Source organism: Brienomyrus brachyistius, chromosome 3, assembly GCF_023856365.1.
Source record: "Brienomyrus brachyistius isolate T26 chromosome 3, BBRACH_0.4, whole genome shotgun sequence".
Lineage (NCBI taxonomy): Eukaryota > Metazoa > Chordata > Actinopteri > Osteoglossiformes > Mormyridae > Brienomyrus > Brienomyrus brachyistius.
The window spans coordinates 24,892,368-24,908,965 of NC_064535.1; the positions used below are offsets into that span (position 1 = coordinate 24,892,368).

Consider the following 16,598-nt stretch of genomic DNA (forward strand, 5'->3'; position numbering starts at 1 on the left):
CATGCAATAACAGTGGAAAATTCTAGATATTGTTAAGTTTGTAAGTGTTTAGTAACCATTACTTTTTTATATATGTCTATCTCAAGAGGTTCAATGTGTTATTTAAAATAATTAATGATTGTTTGCTTATAACTGCAACATGTGGCTTATATTTGGTTGAGTCTGTAACTGATCTCTGCCTAATCCTGTTTTCACACAACAAATCTGTGATGTTTATTTGCTTGGATATAAAAAAAACAAACACAAATGGATGTTTATCTATTACTTGACACAACAAGCCAGGGATATTACAGATGTTATGCAACTACGTACACAAACGTTTGGTGTTTGATTAAAAATGTGAACAATATTAAAATTTCTGACAAGTACGTTAAGAGGTAAAATAATGTTTTGTGTAACTTTCCAGCGCACTCAGTCCTCTCTGTGACTTTCATATAATTAATTTTAAATGTTGGTCTTTTCTGATTACAGCTTTCAACGCTGCATGTTTTCATTCCCCGTGATTCTATATTCCCACCCTGTCACTCCACATGGAAAAGGGGATACAATTTTTGTCAGGTTATGAGATTTTGCAGTCCTGTTCATTACGGGGTCGTCTTTCAGAGGCCGCGTTATGAATTCCAGCAGACCGTTTTCCTCTTTGCCTTCTTGCGCCCCCTTGTGGCTATAAACTCCTAGTGATATTTCTCGTGATCACCCACTCGGGAAACTCCGTCAGCTGGAAAAGGGGGCCACCCCAGGTCATGATGGCCAGCATCACAACCATCACCCCGATCAGGTTAACCCCGAAGCCGGCCTTCACCTGTAAGAGAGAGGGACTCAGTAAGAAATATTAACTGAAGCAGTGCTTCATCATTCCACTGTGTCTTTATGATTTAGATGCATATGTAGCTGCTGATGCAAATTGGGACTGTCACTCACCATATCGCTAATCTGCACGTGTCCGTAACTGAAGACAATGGCGTTGGGCGGGTTTCCCACTGGCAGCATGACCCCAAACGACACACACATGGTGCAGGGAATTAGCGTGTGGAGCGGGTTTATGTGCAGGGTTTCCGACTGGCACGCAGAGATGATAAGAGTTAGATTACAGGGCATACAGAGAGTCATCTCAAGCTGCTGGTGCTCCCTGATGGAGGAAATGAGGCTATAAGGCCCAGTGGTACCTGGGAATTCCTCCACTGTTGGTCAACCTGGTTTTACACTTTGACTGGGTTCAGAGAGACAGTAATTGACAAGCACAGGTCAATCCCACCCATGAATAATGTCAACGGGCATGTGATTGTAGATAGGAGATGGCTTCCTACCAGTGTGGAGAGTATGGGCAGGAAGACGGTGAGTGTGGCAGGGTTGCTTGCAAACTCCGTGACACCAGAGACCAGCAGGCAGGCCAGGAGGGTCACCGCCCAGGGTGGAAGACCACTCATGGGCTCCAGCTGCCGCCCAATCCAGACTGACAGCCCTGATACCTGCGTGGGAGGAGATTGTGGCTGAGTAGCTATGTGCTGTTTGATGATGTCATAAACGAACTAGACAATTTACAAGTGAATCACACAATCAGCATTGTTATCGAGAATAACAAAGACGGCTCGCCTTGGACACATGTCCTTCACTGCGATATCTACAGAAAGCATCAAGGAAACAATAATTAATGGTAGCTACATTATCTACTAGGGGAGTCGATGAGATTCACATCTCGATGCATCGCCAGCGATCTGATACCTTAAAGATACATATGAAGCTGTTAATAATGTGACACGAAATGATTCACCCACTAAGTGATGTAGTGCAATGCAATATGATTTGAATCAACGCGACACGATTCAATGCAATACGATGCAATGCATCGGCAGACACACTTCTAGCTGAAGCGACACTTGATGAGAATTATTCACTGACAGCAGCGGAGGACTGGAAATGGGAGAATGTGCTTGAGAAACAATTTTGAGTGGGGGAGTCAATCCAAATATTAAATTACTGGTTGAAAATGATTGGTGGCATTTCTAAATAATAAAGGCATTATTAATAATTATATATTAATAAATCGGATTATACCAAGGCAAAAATGTTATTAACGATGCATCCTGAGTTCATCCTAAATTGTTTCCAGTGCATGCTTTTGTAATCAAGGCAAACGCACCTTCGTGAACTTTTATGAAGGTGCACCGATGCAAATCAGTGAGTCTCACAATCCTTGTCATCTGCTGAAGACTAATTGGCACTAGACGGCTGTACTTTACCTTGCAGCCGGCTGCTAGGGCGTAGCCTCCACCAACAAGGATCACAATCTCCCAGGGCATCAGGCTTTGGAAGTCCTTCCATGTGATCATAGGAGCCAGAGGGTCAGGGCTGGGCTCCTTCTCTGAATTTCTATCTGCATTCATAGAAACCAAGCTTCAGTTGCTGAAAGAAAACCAACAGTCTAATATGCAGAAAAAGGTGAAGTCCATGTGGAGGAGTAGACAAAAGAGAGTTGACCTGTTGCCTTGTCTGAGGAGGCTGATGGCCAGGGTTTCCGAGCTGGTATGAGGAACAGCAAGAAGCCCAAGAGCACAGAAATGGTGGCATCAGTCCGGTAGCCTTTCCTGGAGGGTACATAGCAGAAGCCTCTGATTGGAGGATCGGTACTGACATCACTGAAAGAGTGCCTTCTTTCCTCTCCCATTTTGTCTCTGGAACCATCAATGAGAGTGAAACTTACTTCTCGAAGAGCGATGTCCAACCTGGCACAAAGCCCGGCTCCCGGGTGAACCACAGCAGGGTCATAAGGATGAAGAAGATGCCCGTCACCACCTCAGGGTAGCTGCACGAAAGAGGTGGGAAGCCCACCCTACAGTCAGCGTCTTATGGCCTTACGTGACCCACACGTCTGGGCCTGCAGTTTCTGGCAAGTTACCTAATGGGTCCCAGCTTGGTGTACTCCTCCTGAATGCGTTTCTCTGATAGCTCCTCCCTCCGGGTCTTCCGCTTCTTGCTGAGGGAACATGTTTCCTTGAAACTACAAGAGTGGGGACAAAAGAAGTAGCGTAGACTGTTGGGTCACGGTAACTGCAGGCAAAACATCTATAAGACGTCGCATGGTTCTACGTTATACACTTACTTGCAGCCCAAGAACATGCAGTGAAGCCAAACCCAGGTCAGTATCAGCATGATGATGGAGATCGGCAAGCTGAAGATAAACCAGGTGCCGAAGTTGATGACTTTCGCATCTGGGTAGCGGCTGCGAAAACCGAAAAGACAAAGACACTGAGTCAGCTGTTCGGTCCTTACAGGGCCGGCAGCCGGCCAGCTGGGCCAAGATTTTCCATGGCACCAGCCTACTATCTCTCAAAAACATTTGCTCATTGATCCGACGGACTTATCACGGGACTCTTTTAGTGCTACCATGACTAGCCCAACATGCAGACAGACAGCAAACTAAGAAAAAAGTATGGAAAACCTGTGAGGAGGAAAAAATACAGGACACAGGTCCTGTCTTGAGTCAGCACCAATCGCCGGTGAGGCCTGATAACTGTGGAGCAGACGTCAGTAGCAAAAAAACGCAATTCGAGAGGAATCCATGCTCTTAAGATGACACAGTGGAGGAGGCTTCAAACCATGGATTCTCCTGCATTGTGTTAAGCCTTAGCAAAACTCAACACGTTAAGGAAAACGCCACCTTGTGATGCTGCTTTGACATTATTGCAAGCACCTGTGCCGACTTGGGTCACATCGTGAGATGTACCTTCAGTTTGGTCTACAAAGAAGTAGGCCAGACGTCCTGTCAAACTCCTTGCTCACTCCTTGCTCAGCTCCCTCAACAGCTTTTCCAGGAATCCTCAGGACTGTGTCCCACCCCCCCATGGATAAAGTTTGGAGAGTTCGCTCCATATGGAGGCGATTTGAACCAAAGAAAGAAGTCTTTGAGCTACTTTAAGCACACAGCATATTTCTGAACATTTAGACAGAGTCATCAGTTCGACGTCTATTTGTATTGTATCTATTCCTTGTTAAATAAAAAGAAAGTTTTAATGTTGTGGCTAGTATGTAAATGTCAGCCAATCCAAATTCTAACTTTGCAGAAAATCATAGTTTTATTTTGATACATCTATTTGTCATCACTATTGAAGTACGATACATTTATTGATAATATGAAAGATCCCCCTCCCGAGAATAATGACAAACTAAAAAGTATCAAGGTTAAGCATTGGGGACCTTTTTTTAGCTACCGATGGCTGTAAATCTTTCATATCTGTGACAATGTCTTGCACATGCCTCAAAATTAAACAGAAGCCCTGTTTTACGTGCACAGTATTCATATGCACCGAGCCCACGGGACAGAGGCGAGATAGAAAATAACCTTTGACCACTGAAAGGGGTTGATGGCATTTTGTTTAGAATGTACAGCAGATAAACATAAAGACAAACCACGTCTGCTACTGCTAATTAAATATATGCCAGTAAATATTTTGCGGTGTTTTCTTTTGTCCTGAAACAACCTGCTGGTATGGTGAGCTCAGTAGGGTAAAGAATGACCTGTGTGCTATTCACTGTACCCTCTGTACACTGTAATTACTCTTCTCTTATACTTTCAAAGCATTTTTCATCATCTCATTGTACGGGCCAGTGCTTCCCAATCCTGTCCTTCAGGGATCCTCAGACAGTCCATCTTAACCCTAACCCTATTGGGAGCTGGGGGGAAGCAAAAATGTGGACTATCTGAGGACTGCACCAAGAAACACTGGTACAGGGGCATAATATATGGGGAGGAGCCTAATTCAGCAGGTTAGCGATCTGTGTCTGTGTCAAGAAGGTCATGAATTTAAACCCTGTGGCCAGAAGTCTAATCATATGACTGTTGGGTCCTTTAGCAAGGCCCTTAACCCCGCCTGCTCCAGATACAATGTCTGACTCACCTTTCAAGCTTTCCTCTCTCTTGTGTGGAATCCTGAAGATTCCAGAAACCTTTTACATCTCTTAGATGACACCTTCTTTTTGGATTTTCTTCACGCCAGGTGAGCATCCTACCTGTTGAACTGCTCAGCAAAGATGAGGTTGGTGGAGGTGCCCGTGATGGTGATCAGACCTCCAATGGTGGCGGCATATGTGATGCTGAGGGAGAGGCACTTGCAGATCATGTGGTCGCGCTTGGTAGGATATCTCGACGGGTTTTGATCCGTGGGCTGCTGGGATTCTGTGATGTTGACAGCTGTCTGTTGGGATGAGTGTGGGGAGTCAATGTTTCCCAATCCAATCCTTAGGGACTCCAGACAGTCCACAGTTTTGCTCCCTCTCAGCTCCCAATCTCAATCTCAAACACCGACTACCTGGTACAGGTATGTTGAGAGTTGGGAGGGAGCAAAAATGTGGACTGGGGTCCCTGGGGACTCCATTTGGAAACACTGCCCTAGACAGTGTACTCACCTGGGGAAGGTATCCATTATTTTTTTCTAGAAACTCTTGACTTGGGCTGAGCTTCAGGGCCAAACCATTGGACTCCTGGGAGATATGAGTCAGTCACATGACCACAATTACATATTCATATTATCGTTCTTGTCGGTGCTCATTTTGACAGCATCCATAATCAGTCATTTTTTCCGCAGCATTAGTTCCCCAGTCCGTGATGCTTCTGACAGGGTTACGGCCCAGTCAGTGCTGCCTGAAAGGGTATTTTTTGAGCCGAAGCTAGTGGCAATGCTCACCTCTCCCAGGGTGGAGTGCTCCTTCTTCACATAGCTGTGAGAGGATAACAGTCGAAATCAAGAATAAATGTATCGAAAATTAGCATTTGCAATATCCATCAATCTATCCCAGGCCAATACTATGGGCTGTCACTAACTGGGATGTCTGTGGGATGTCAGTAATTCACCTAAACTGGAAAACACAATATACGATAAATCATGTGGAATCGAAAACATATATAAAAATGCCAATTCATCATACTGTCTGTGCTTAGACTGCAGGAGGAACCCCCCCCCCACAAACACACACACACAGAGAACAAAGCAATATCACACTGGATATCAAGAATTGACCCTCTGCGCTGGAGGTATGACACAATTGCAATAGCATCAGCAATCAGTGCTACATCACCGACGGAAATACCATCAGCCTGGAGAGATTTTTAGCATTAGCTGACAACTTTCTGTGCCACCATACCAGATGACAAGCAACATACAATGCGGATAGTTATTTAAATACAGCGAAGCTCCGTACCTCTCTCTGCGATATAGGAGCTCAAGCTGGTTCTTGTCGAGATTTTCTTCCTTGTCTATGAGAATTTCAGAGCCAGTTCAAACACAGTGTCGCTTAGTTATAGATTTTGTCTTCCATCGATTTTGAAAAGCTATCAGTCTAACAGGACTTTACATTACGCCATGATGTCAATCTGATTCTGTTCCGTAGCAAAAATGTGTATATCGCTGAGAAGCGACTACAGTTATCGGTCAGGACCAATACGGCCATACCCACCGCTGTTCTCCTCCGGGCCCACAATGTTGTCATCGTCCTCCTGGGTGTCAGCCACACCAGTGCTGATGAGCTGTTGCAGGACGGCCTCAGCGATGGGCATGACCATGGCGGTGGTGGAGGTGTTACTCAGCCACATGGAGAGGAAGACGGTGCAGCACATGAAGCCAAGCACCAACCTGCCCCGCGTGAGACGTGGGAACACAGGGTTCAGAAACAACCTTCGCCCTTCATGCAGCTGCAATAGCATTAGCGACCGATGCTACACCGCCGGCAGAAATACAGTCGGCCTGGAGAGATTTTTAGCATTGGCTAGCAACGGTACATATTTCGAATGGCGATGCTTGCTAATCCTTTCCAGGGATACGATCCGCCTTTCTTTAAGCGTGTGCTCTCAGCACACGGATGTGCTATCATGCTGGGTGAGTGGAAGAAAGGGACACGCTTGTGTCTGTGTACTGACATGCCCGGCTTGGCCCCCGCTATCATGACCATCCGCAGGGCGATGCGCTTGTGCAAGTTCCACTTCTCGATGGAGGCGGCCAGGCAGATCACCCCCATCAGCAGCAGTGTTGTGTCCTTGCAGTACTCTGCCGCGACCTGCCAGGGGGCGCAAACACGCACACCTTCCGGTTAGGCACTTAAATGAAAAGTAAAGAAGCATAAAGAAGGCATTTCTTCATGCGCATGTCCCAGCAATGTCCGTTTTGCAGGGTTTGTGACCAATGTCGGGACAATTTTCTCAAAATTTATCATCACAAAACAAAAACCTACAAAAAAGTCATCACTCAAAATATAATCATCTTCTCAGTCAGATTCCTGCATTCTAATACACAGTTCACACATAGGCAGTATTGGTCAGTATTTGGAATTGTGTGGTGTTAGCCGGAATATTAGGATATGACAAACGTATGAGGTGTGGTCTTGTTATAATCTGTTGTCTAACTCAATGCTTATCACCTTTTTTTACAGCGCGGCATTTGATAGGGAAAGCACTTTACATCCTATCACTTACAAAAATGTGTTACTGGAAAGCAGAGAGTCAGCGCTGATTACTAACATGCCAGGCTGACTGCATTCAGATGAGCCGACTCAATAGGAAGGCTTTGTTTTCATTGCCTCACACCCCAAAAGAAGGCTTTGTTCCTTCTTTGGGTGGAGGCTACGCAAACGTAAAAAGTGTCCCGGCATGTGACGATGCAGTCACAGCGCCTCGCTTGCTGGACACCGACACATTAAAAATTAATGGGGTTTATTCAATGGAGCAGGAGGTGGAACATAAGCAATACAATTAGCAGTCAATGTGCACATTTTAATTAAATCCATGACTGGTGTGCCTAGCAGAAATATACTATTACATGTTAACAAAGTATATAATTGTACTATAGCTGAATATACAGAGAGTGACTTTTTCTACAAAATTATAAATGAATTTAACTCTTAATTTCACCAAGATGAGTGGTTTGAAGATGGATGGATGTATGGGCTGATGGATGGATGGATGGATGGATGGATGGATGGATGGATGGATGGAAAAAGAATTCTGTAGTATTAATCTTGAAATGGGCCAACAGCCTTCAGGACCAGTTGTTGCACCAGGAGGCTACGGGAAGCAAAATCATTCTGCTGCCAAAGTTAAGGACATCTGGTCCATAGACATTGTCACCCCTGCAGAGGGGGTTCTTAAGGATCCTCGTGCAACTGTAGCCCAATCCAGTTCACGGAATAGACGAGCCAGATGACACACTGGCATGCTAAGCTCTGGCTTCCTCAAGCTCTTGGGGACCGGGGTGGTGGGCAGTTGCAGCTGCACTGGATCTGCTAGGGAGCCTGTCCAGTTTGCTGTTCCCAGGAACCATCTTGGGGCACCTTTGAACCTTTGGGAGCCCCTGTGCGCAGCGTGGCAGCTCGTGCTCACTGTCACAGCTGTAAGTGTGACGAGCGGAGGGGCTCAGCGGCAAAACAAAGGGCCGCAGCTGACCAAACTGGGCCGGGGGAAAAGATGAAAGCGCAACATGACAAGCGAACGGCGCATTCTCTCCTTTGAGGTCTGTGAACTAGGCTCACACGGTCCGCGGGCTTATCCAACCTCATATACACATTCTCTGCCTAAGAACACATATGAAAACACACATACAGAAATCAGCTTAGTGTAAAAATAGTCCAAGACGGATAGAAGTACCCAAACAGACCCAAACAATAATATTATCGCCCTTAAGACCTTCATAAACTATTAACACAAAAGTAATCACACACATACTGGCATGTCTTCACTCACACAGCTCTAGGCTTGTGGTCTGCCTCCACTGGCCAAAGTTTGAACCTTGTGTCAAGTTCCAGTCTTTGGGGACCAGTGCCACCATCTATTAAACCTCACTGCACTCCTTCATGGTCACTGCGCTCCTCTACATAGGATCGTCTGACAATTCCAGGTCAGGAAGGTCGGAAAGTCAAAATCCTGTTTACTTTCAACTGTGGAGAATGCGCTAATCTTTAAGATGGGGCTAGAAGCTACAGAGTTTCTGCATCATACGCGGTCAGTTGCTTCCACAACCCACTGTGATACTTCCAGAACCACACATGTTCAAGACCCTTATGTAAAAGTGCCTATTTACTTTGCATAAGCACTTATTCCCAACTTGTCATGCACCTTAAATCATGCCTATATAACAGAACTGTACCTATCCAATTTAAATTCTATATAAAAACAGTACGGCAGTTGCGATAATGTAAAAAAATTACAAAAAACACTGTACAGCGCAGAACGATACCGTGCATGTACTGTACTGTACCATGTTTTTTCCCACAACAATTTAACAAACCTATCAAAGTACATCATGGTACACTGAACAGCAACATTTTTACCCTTCAACCATATACTGAATCCCTTAGTAATGTAAAAACATAATGTGTAGGTCTAACTAAGCCTCTAAGTTTTGTGAATATTTTGTAATATATTCAAACTATGATCGTTTGAAACTGTACTAACAGCATAGTATGTGGGCTGACTGTACACAGTGAGAATCTCACTGCATCCTGAGTATATTCAGGAGCCTGCTCTCTGTACAGCGTTACTGCCTTTACGGATGCATGTGTATCTTTAGCTATTGGTGTTTTAAGTACTTGGCTGTTTGGTTTAGGCTTTTGAATTAATCTGCATCTAAAGCTGATACACAACTGCAACACTCCTCGCAGAGCAAGATTTCATTTAATGAATGAGATTTTCACATAGCTAACAAGGTTATGAGACTTACTGTCCTTATGAATTATGTGTTTGTTTCGATGTTTTCTGTTTAATTCCCTTATTAGCTACGCTGACCTCTAAGTCACTTTGAAAAAACCGCCTCTGGCAGATAAATCAATGTAGATAAGACTGCATGCAGCATTACCCAAATTAAAGAGCACTTTGGGTAATAAAAAGAATCTGCAGTGAGCCCCCAGTGTTCCAGAACTAAAGCTGCTGCATTACCCCTGAAAAACCCCCAACCCCTGTGGCCAAGCATCTGCTGGATGTGGACTGGGGAGGGGGGGTCGGATTGCATAAGCCCAGACTTGCACTTTCACACACAGACACACAGACACACACATACACACACAAGCCTAATTTCATTCAAGCCACCAGTGTCAGCATAAGACGCACCTCACTATGCAGGACTACGGCCCCTTTTACCTTTACAAAGGAGGGTGATTTTTAGGGGCTGGCTGATGGGATCAGAGCTCCCTCCTTTACTAGGAGGCTGTCCCTTTATGTCCCCTGTAAAATCAGTCGTAACATGTCACCCGACTGCCACGTCAGGGCCGCAGAAATGAACGTATATATAGAGGAAATTATAGAGAATGCTTTGATTATCCATGCAAAGCAAGCAATTAACCAAACAGATTCATTATGAGACTTTACGCAAACCAGCACAGAATTTCATGTGGCATGTGTAAATACACAAAACCTTCCCAATTGCATTCAGAAAATGAATGTTACTTTTGACCAGCTGATTAACTGCATAGCTATATAGACGATCCCCTGACATTATCTTCAGGATGATTGTTCGTTGCACCGTTATAAACTCGCTCCGTGTTTCTTCCTGTCTACTTGGACTGTTACACCCATACTGCCTCTTTGATCAAATGTAAAATTCTTTCATTCTGTCATATACCATCCATCCATTCATCTTCCAACTACTTCTCCAATACATGGTCATGGGGGCCGATGTTTCAGACTTTGCAGACACGTCTAATGCACACCTGAACTCTGACCTCTTGGATCCTGGCTAATGACTCGACACATCCTCAGAGCTCACAGATGCTGTTTAAAAGACCAGATTCACAACAACAGCCTTAATCTAGTTTTTCTATATATTTTTTTTTCCAGAACTTTTCATTTGATTGTAAATAAATTTAGAATTTAAAGTAATTCTATTTTTAGTCTAACAATTTTATTCCCTATATTTAACTCAAGGAATTTTAATCTGAGTAGTTCTCAAATCTCAAAAATTACGGCTTTATGTGATCAGAATACTAGATGCTACCAGTTTAAGTCCTGCTGTACAGTTAAACAGCTACAAAAATTAGCAGTCACACACTCCTCTGCAAATGTGTGCAAAGGTGTGAAGGTGTAGAATTTGTGTTATAATGCTGCAGAAATGGAAAATGGAGGAAGTGGACTCACCTCGCTTGACTTGAGGACCCCGAACAGCGGATAGAGGAATGCGGGAACCAGGGCGGCAGCACCCAAGGGCACGGCCTCCGACACCCAGTACACCGCTGTCACGATCAGCACGTATGCGCATGATGCCTCCTGTAAGGGTGACAAGGCCACAGGCGACACGTCTGCTCAGGTCCCGGCTTTTCGCAAAGACAGCAGCCACACCGGGACCTTCAGATGAAATCCATGATCCTTTATGGTTTCAGCATCAAGCCTCCGACGTTGTTAATCGATTTCCCCGAAATGCAGAGCAAAATGCACAAATATGTAAATATCTAAGCCAAAAACAAAAAAGGGAAAAGAATCTTTCCTTGTAAATTCTGACATTTTCTGTCTGAATCTGCTACTTTCTCTATTACATAGTGTTATATACAGCAGATTTTCAATCTGTGATTAAGTCTGTTGTCAGTTTTGTCTTTTGGTACAAGACGTGATCCTGATGACCAGTTATCAGTTGGCATATGATCAGGAACTGCAGGTGTGCTTACGGTGCTAAAATATCATATGCTTCTATAAACACCATCAGGCACTGCACAGGACACCCTTATGGGTACTTTGTAGGACCCTCCAAATGCACCCTGATTCAAATAGAGTTCCTGCTTATTCAGGGCAGGTGGTATTTCACTGAATCATACTGGCATAATAAAAAGTTTGAAGAGGTACTGAGAAAACAAATGTTCCATTGAAAAGTACAGCTAAAATCCTCATTAACCCTGCTGATTATTCCATAACCCCCCCCCCCCTCCACAACACACAGCACCCTTTTCCATTACAACTGGAAGGAGTCGGAAAACCATTGTAGCCCCTCTTGTTACTAAGATACCTACGCCAAGAATCCGATAAATCCATTTCTTGAGGAATCTGTTCGGATCAGGCCTCCATGTTAAGACTGAGTGCCAACCATTAAAAGCCGACATATCTCTGAAACTAAAAAATGTAGAATTTAGGCCCCCAGGTCATGTGCCAACTTGTCCGGCTTCTCAGTCTCAGCCATGAGCCTAAACAAGCTTGCCCATGAATGACCCCCCCCCCCCACGCCCCCCACACACTCACAAACACACAATGCTAAGAAATTAACCCCCATTTGATCCCCACGCTCCATTGTTCATGTACAAACTTCATTTGCCAAAGTTCAAAGCTACCTATGGAGTAAATGGTCCTGATCCCACCCTGGCCTGTTCGCTGATTCTTTTACTCTTGATTTCCACACACTGGCCTAGTTTGGACCAGGCTGCACAATAGTTATCAAAGCATGATGCCCAGTACACAGGATCAGGCCGGTTCACTGATAGTCTACCCCAATGTTTCCCAACTCAGTCCTCTAAGACCCCAGACAGTCCATGTTTTTGCTCCCTCCCAGCTACCAGTAGGAGCAAAAATGCAGACCCTCTGACAGAGAGCTGGGAGGGAGCAAAAACGTGGACCGGCTGGGGGTTCTCGAGGACTGGGTTGGGAAACGCTGCTCTACCCCACAGAAACGCAACGTGTTTTCAGTTTGAAATGGTTACAAAACCATTTATTTTTAAAACTCCCCAAAACTTTTATTCTTAACATTCTGCACAAGCAATAAGAAGACGTCATGCTAGTTTGTAAGTACTAGTTGGTCTGTTGCTTCTTAATAATCCTTTACAATGGAGTCTAAGCCTGGGCCACAAATTGCTTGTAGAGGGAGCCATAAGTCTCTAAGACTGTGGTGCCAGACACGTGTCATTGTTTTTACGGTGTCTAGAACTGCATATCAGGTCCTTTTTTTGAAAATTTAAAGGGGCAGGGGGCTGAATAGTACATGCAGAGGGACACAGAGTTTCCCTGGTTGCCTGGGAAACGCCAGTGACACCACTAAACTGCATACTGGTGTTGTTCCCTGGAGTTAGAGGCATGATGGCATCACCGCTTTGAGATGTTTCATTACTACTGGTTTGTTTCTCAGGTCATGTGATGTTTTTATATACTCATGGATGGTGTAAAGCACCTTTTCCCAATGTGTATCTTATCTAAAAAAAACCTTCAGAACTCAACAGTGAACACTTCAGTTGATCAGCAGTTAATTAAGGAGCTTATCGCAGATATTAACCCTACAGACAGTAGGATTTCCTGTTGACTGACATGATTAATCTCTGTCAATTGTTTCGTCAGAGATTACCTTCTAAGGTCACAAAACTCAGTGATAGCAAAGATCATGTGATCATCATTAAGTATAAAACCGCCAGATCAAATCTTTTTTTCTCAAAAGATGTGGGCAAGTTGCCTGGATAGTAAGAGGGTTGTTTTTTGTTTATTTGTTGTTTACTGTTTATACTGTACACACACCTTGTTTCTGCCAGTGTATCAAGACACAGCATGAAGCCATATACGATCGATCCGAAACTGAAGGAAATTAACTACTTAAAGTGTTTTAAAGTATTCTAATTTTAAAAGAACCAGCCAACTGTTCCGAAAATTTACTTTGAAAGAATGGTCTGTGTATTCCTCATTAAAATTACTGTCTGAGTGGGTGAAAATAGCCACTTACCGGTGGTTAAAGGTCATTCACACATGCAAACAACATAAAACCATCAGTAGAACGAAATCCAAAGGATTCTGGGTAACAGCCCGTTAATGCATTTTCTGGCTACCCAGCACTCAGAATCGCACCTAAACCTCTGCTTCTGGCTTGTTTCAGGTCTCGGGATTAAACATAATTAAAAGGAAAATTCCACATTTAATTAAGGTTTGGTTATGTAACTGACAGCTTGAAAACAAGGCTGTGGAGGTAGTTTTAGGGCAGAGGTCAGAACCATTCGCTTTCCTCACACATGGCGATCAATCGGCTCCTCTTTGCTAACCCCTTATTACCCTCCACTGGAGCCCGGGTACGCTTAGTGCTTAGTACGCACTTCCACTGGTACTCGCGAGAACTGATCGAATTGTGCCAGCTCTCTGGTCTCTTGGCTCATTAGCAGCTGGTAGCAGGTTGGCCAGAAGCAACAAATCTATATAGGAATATTTGGATCAAATTCTGGTTTCATACTATATATTATGTAAAGTAGCAATGGCTGACAATAAAGTTCCTGTCCACGAACGATATACAATATGGAACTGTTATATACAGTATGCAGAAGTTACATTTTATCTGCTAGAACGTGTAAAACTGGAATGTAAAAATATATATATAATGTAAAACATAACGTTTCCACAGACATTAAATTTCTGGTTATATGTAGATGCATGATTGCCAACGCTATCGGACTGCAATAAATATTAGGTATAAGCCACAATTTTATTATTAGATGTTTAATTTAAGGGTCGGAGCTCATTTGTTAAACCACATGTCCAGTCTCTCTCTTACCTGTAACTTGGCTCGCGCTGCAGCAGAAGAGCATCATGCACGTGGGCAACATTTGTCGGTAAAATTAAGCTTTCAGTTGTCCGACCCTATCAAGTTGTCTCAAGTTTTCTCCGAGTCCCAAGTATTTCGAGTAGCCTACCATGGATCTTGAAACATCATTGCAGATTATAAGCATTGATATAATTACAGATCATAAGCATTGTTTTAGTTCTTAATAACTGCCCTGATCACATTAATTTGCTGTTACCTGCGTATAAATCACTTTCGCGCACTTATTTTTAGTTTTTTGCATTGCCTTCCTTTAGTTTAGTTAATTGCTTTAAATTTAATAGCACGCAAAGTTTCTGCCACTGCAAGCGTGACTCATACAGTTAATTCAGTAATGCGTGTCACTAGCATACCGTCCAAGCCTCGGAGTCCCTCAGATACACTGAGAGGGTTGAGATACTTACGCTGGTGGGGTGGATGAGAGGCAACGGGAGCAGGGACAGAGGGATCAGAACCACCAGAATAAGTTTGCGTGCGATCCAGATCTTCTTCAGAAAGTCCATTTTTCCTGATTCCAGCCTCATCGACCTTTGTAACTTCACGAACTCGTCTAAGAAACAAATGCGGCTTCGATATAAAGTGAATAGGTTTTCTGCTATGCTACGCGTTCCCTTTAAAAGTAAGATGGTTTCGATGTTAATTTCTTGGATGTGTCTGCAAAAATGTCCCTTTTTATCTTGTGAAATAAAATTTAAATTGGCACATACGTGTATTCCCTGTTGCGTTTCAGATTCTCTAGTGCATGTTACATTTGTCTAAACTGCAGTGAAGAAGTTTGCTTGATCTTTTTTAGTTTGGTACGTGCGCAACACCTAGATGGTCCCAAAGCTGCCTGTCACTGACCTCGCCGCTCCGACAAGGTCTCCAGTTACCCGGCACTTATAGGCATCCAGAGGTCTCCCTTATTGACAATAAAGATAACGCTGCATGTTCTCTTCGTAATCGTTTTGTAATCTATATCAAAATATAGATACAGTGCATAATAATGTGTAAAATGATCAGTATGTTGTTATTAATTTATATGTAAAAATTATGTAGAGCTGACCACTTTGGAATTAATATAAGCGTTGTCATGGTCGTAGTTCTAATTTATCATCTTGGAAGCTTGTTGACTAACTAGTCTAAGCTTTCGTAAATCCTCCCCTTTAGCTGATTCTTGGCCAATCAGATTTCAGATATCAAACCAATTACCAGATACGAATATTAAATCCCACCACTTTTAGGTATTTGATACGTGCAAAAAAACGATTATGAAAACAAGCAGATTCAGATTTAAGCATGTGTAATAACTAAGCTTACGAAAGATAACAAGGTTTGCAGGGAGCGGAAGTTTTTTTACATGTCCGCAACCATTTAGACTCTCTCCCACTTATGGGATATAAAAAAGACATGGTCATCGTTTCTAAATATTAGACAATAATATCAGAACGAGAACGACGTTTGATGGCTGCACACTCTACTTAACGTACAGGGTAAGCAATAACTTGAAAATGGTGGTTAAATACCCCCACCTAGTGGAGCATTGCATAAATAATTCATAGATACATTTATCAGTATTATGCATGATTATGCTTATATTTGCTACTAACATTATCTTGTTTTTCGAATACAGCAAATGAATGGTTGCATTTATCGTCTTGTACATCATTATTTCACGAGTTATGTGACAGTGAATTGGGCTGTATATCCATCCATCCATTTGTTGTAACCGATTATCCTATTCAGGGACATGGAGGTCCTCTCGCGAAGGCTACGGACAGAAGGCAGAGAATAATCCAGGATGGTGCGCCAACCCATCGCAGGGCACACGCAAACACCATTCACTCATAGAGGCACACCTACTGGCAATTTGGCAAGTCCAGTTAGCCTCAGCATGTTTTTGGACTGTGGGAACAGGTGTTTTGTCCTAAACTGCCCCCCTGCCACGGATTGCCTCCCCTGATGTCATCGCTCCATTTAAAGGCAAAGTCGCTTCTCCAGCGCAGCGGAAGCGAACGCTCTTTAAATTCTTTTTCTTGCCCTAAACCGACTGAAAAAACTCAAAGTAGTTGTTTATTATGCCTTTTTACATTCGAG

General features: G+C 43.6%; 1 protein-coding gene across 3 annotated transcripts; it reads right to left on the reverse strand.

Annotated features, from left to right (window-relative positions):
* Positions 1 to 36: 36 nt before the first annotated feature.
* slc13a4 (solute carrier family 13 member 4) lies at positions 37 to 15,605 on the reverse strand. Of its 3 annotated transcripts, XM_049007744.1 has the most exons (17): positions 15,366 to 15,605; positions 14,927 to 15,072; positions 11,111 to 11,239; positions 6,911 to 7,047; positions 6,451 to 6,626; positions 6,196 to 6,250; positions 5,682 to 5,715; positions 5,404 to 5,478; positions 5,008 to 5,192; positions 3,101 to 3,220; positions 2,897 to 2,998; positions 2,702 to 2,803; positions 2,479 to 2,585; positions 2,241 to 2,374; positions 1,308 to 1,469; positions 922 to 1,059; positions 37 to 802 (listed from the first exon to the last, which is right to left on the reverse strand). In XM_049007744.1, exons 2-17 carry the CDS (start codon positions 15,044 to 15,046, stop codon positions 665 to 667), a joined length of 1,914 nt encoding a protein of 637 aa, XP_048863701.1. In that variant the 5' UTR covers positions 15,047 to 15,072; positions 15,366 to 15,605; the 3' UTR covers positions 37 to 664. The 3 variants fall into 3 exon arrangements, with proteins under 3 accessions (XP_048863701.1, XP_048863700.1, XP_048863702.1); XM_049007743.1 differs by having other exon boundaries at positions 14,927 to 15,605; XM_049007745.1 differs by lacking the exons at positions 14,927 to 15,072; positions 15,366 to 15,605 and adding an exon at positions 14,475 to 14,568.
* Positions 15,606 to 16,598: the final 993 nt, after the last annotated feature.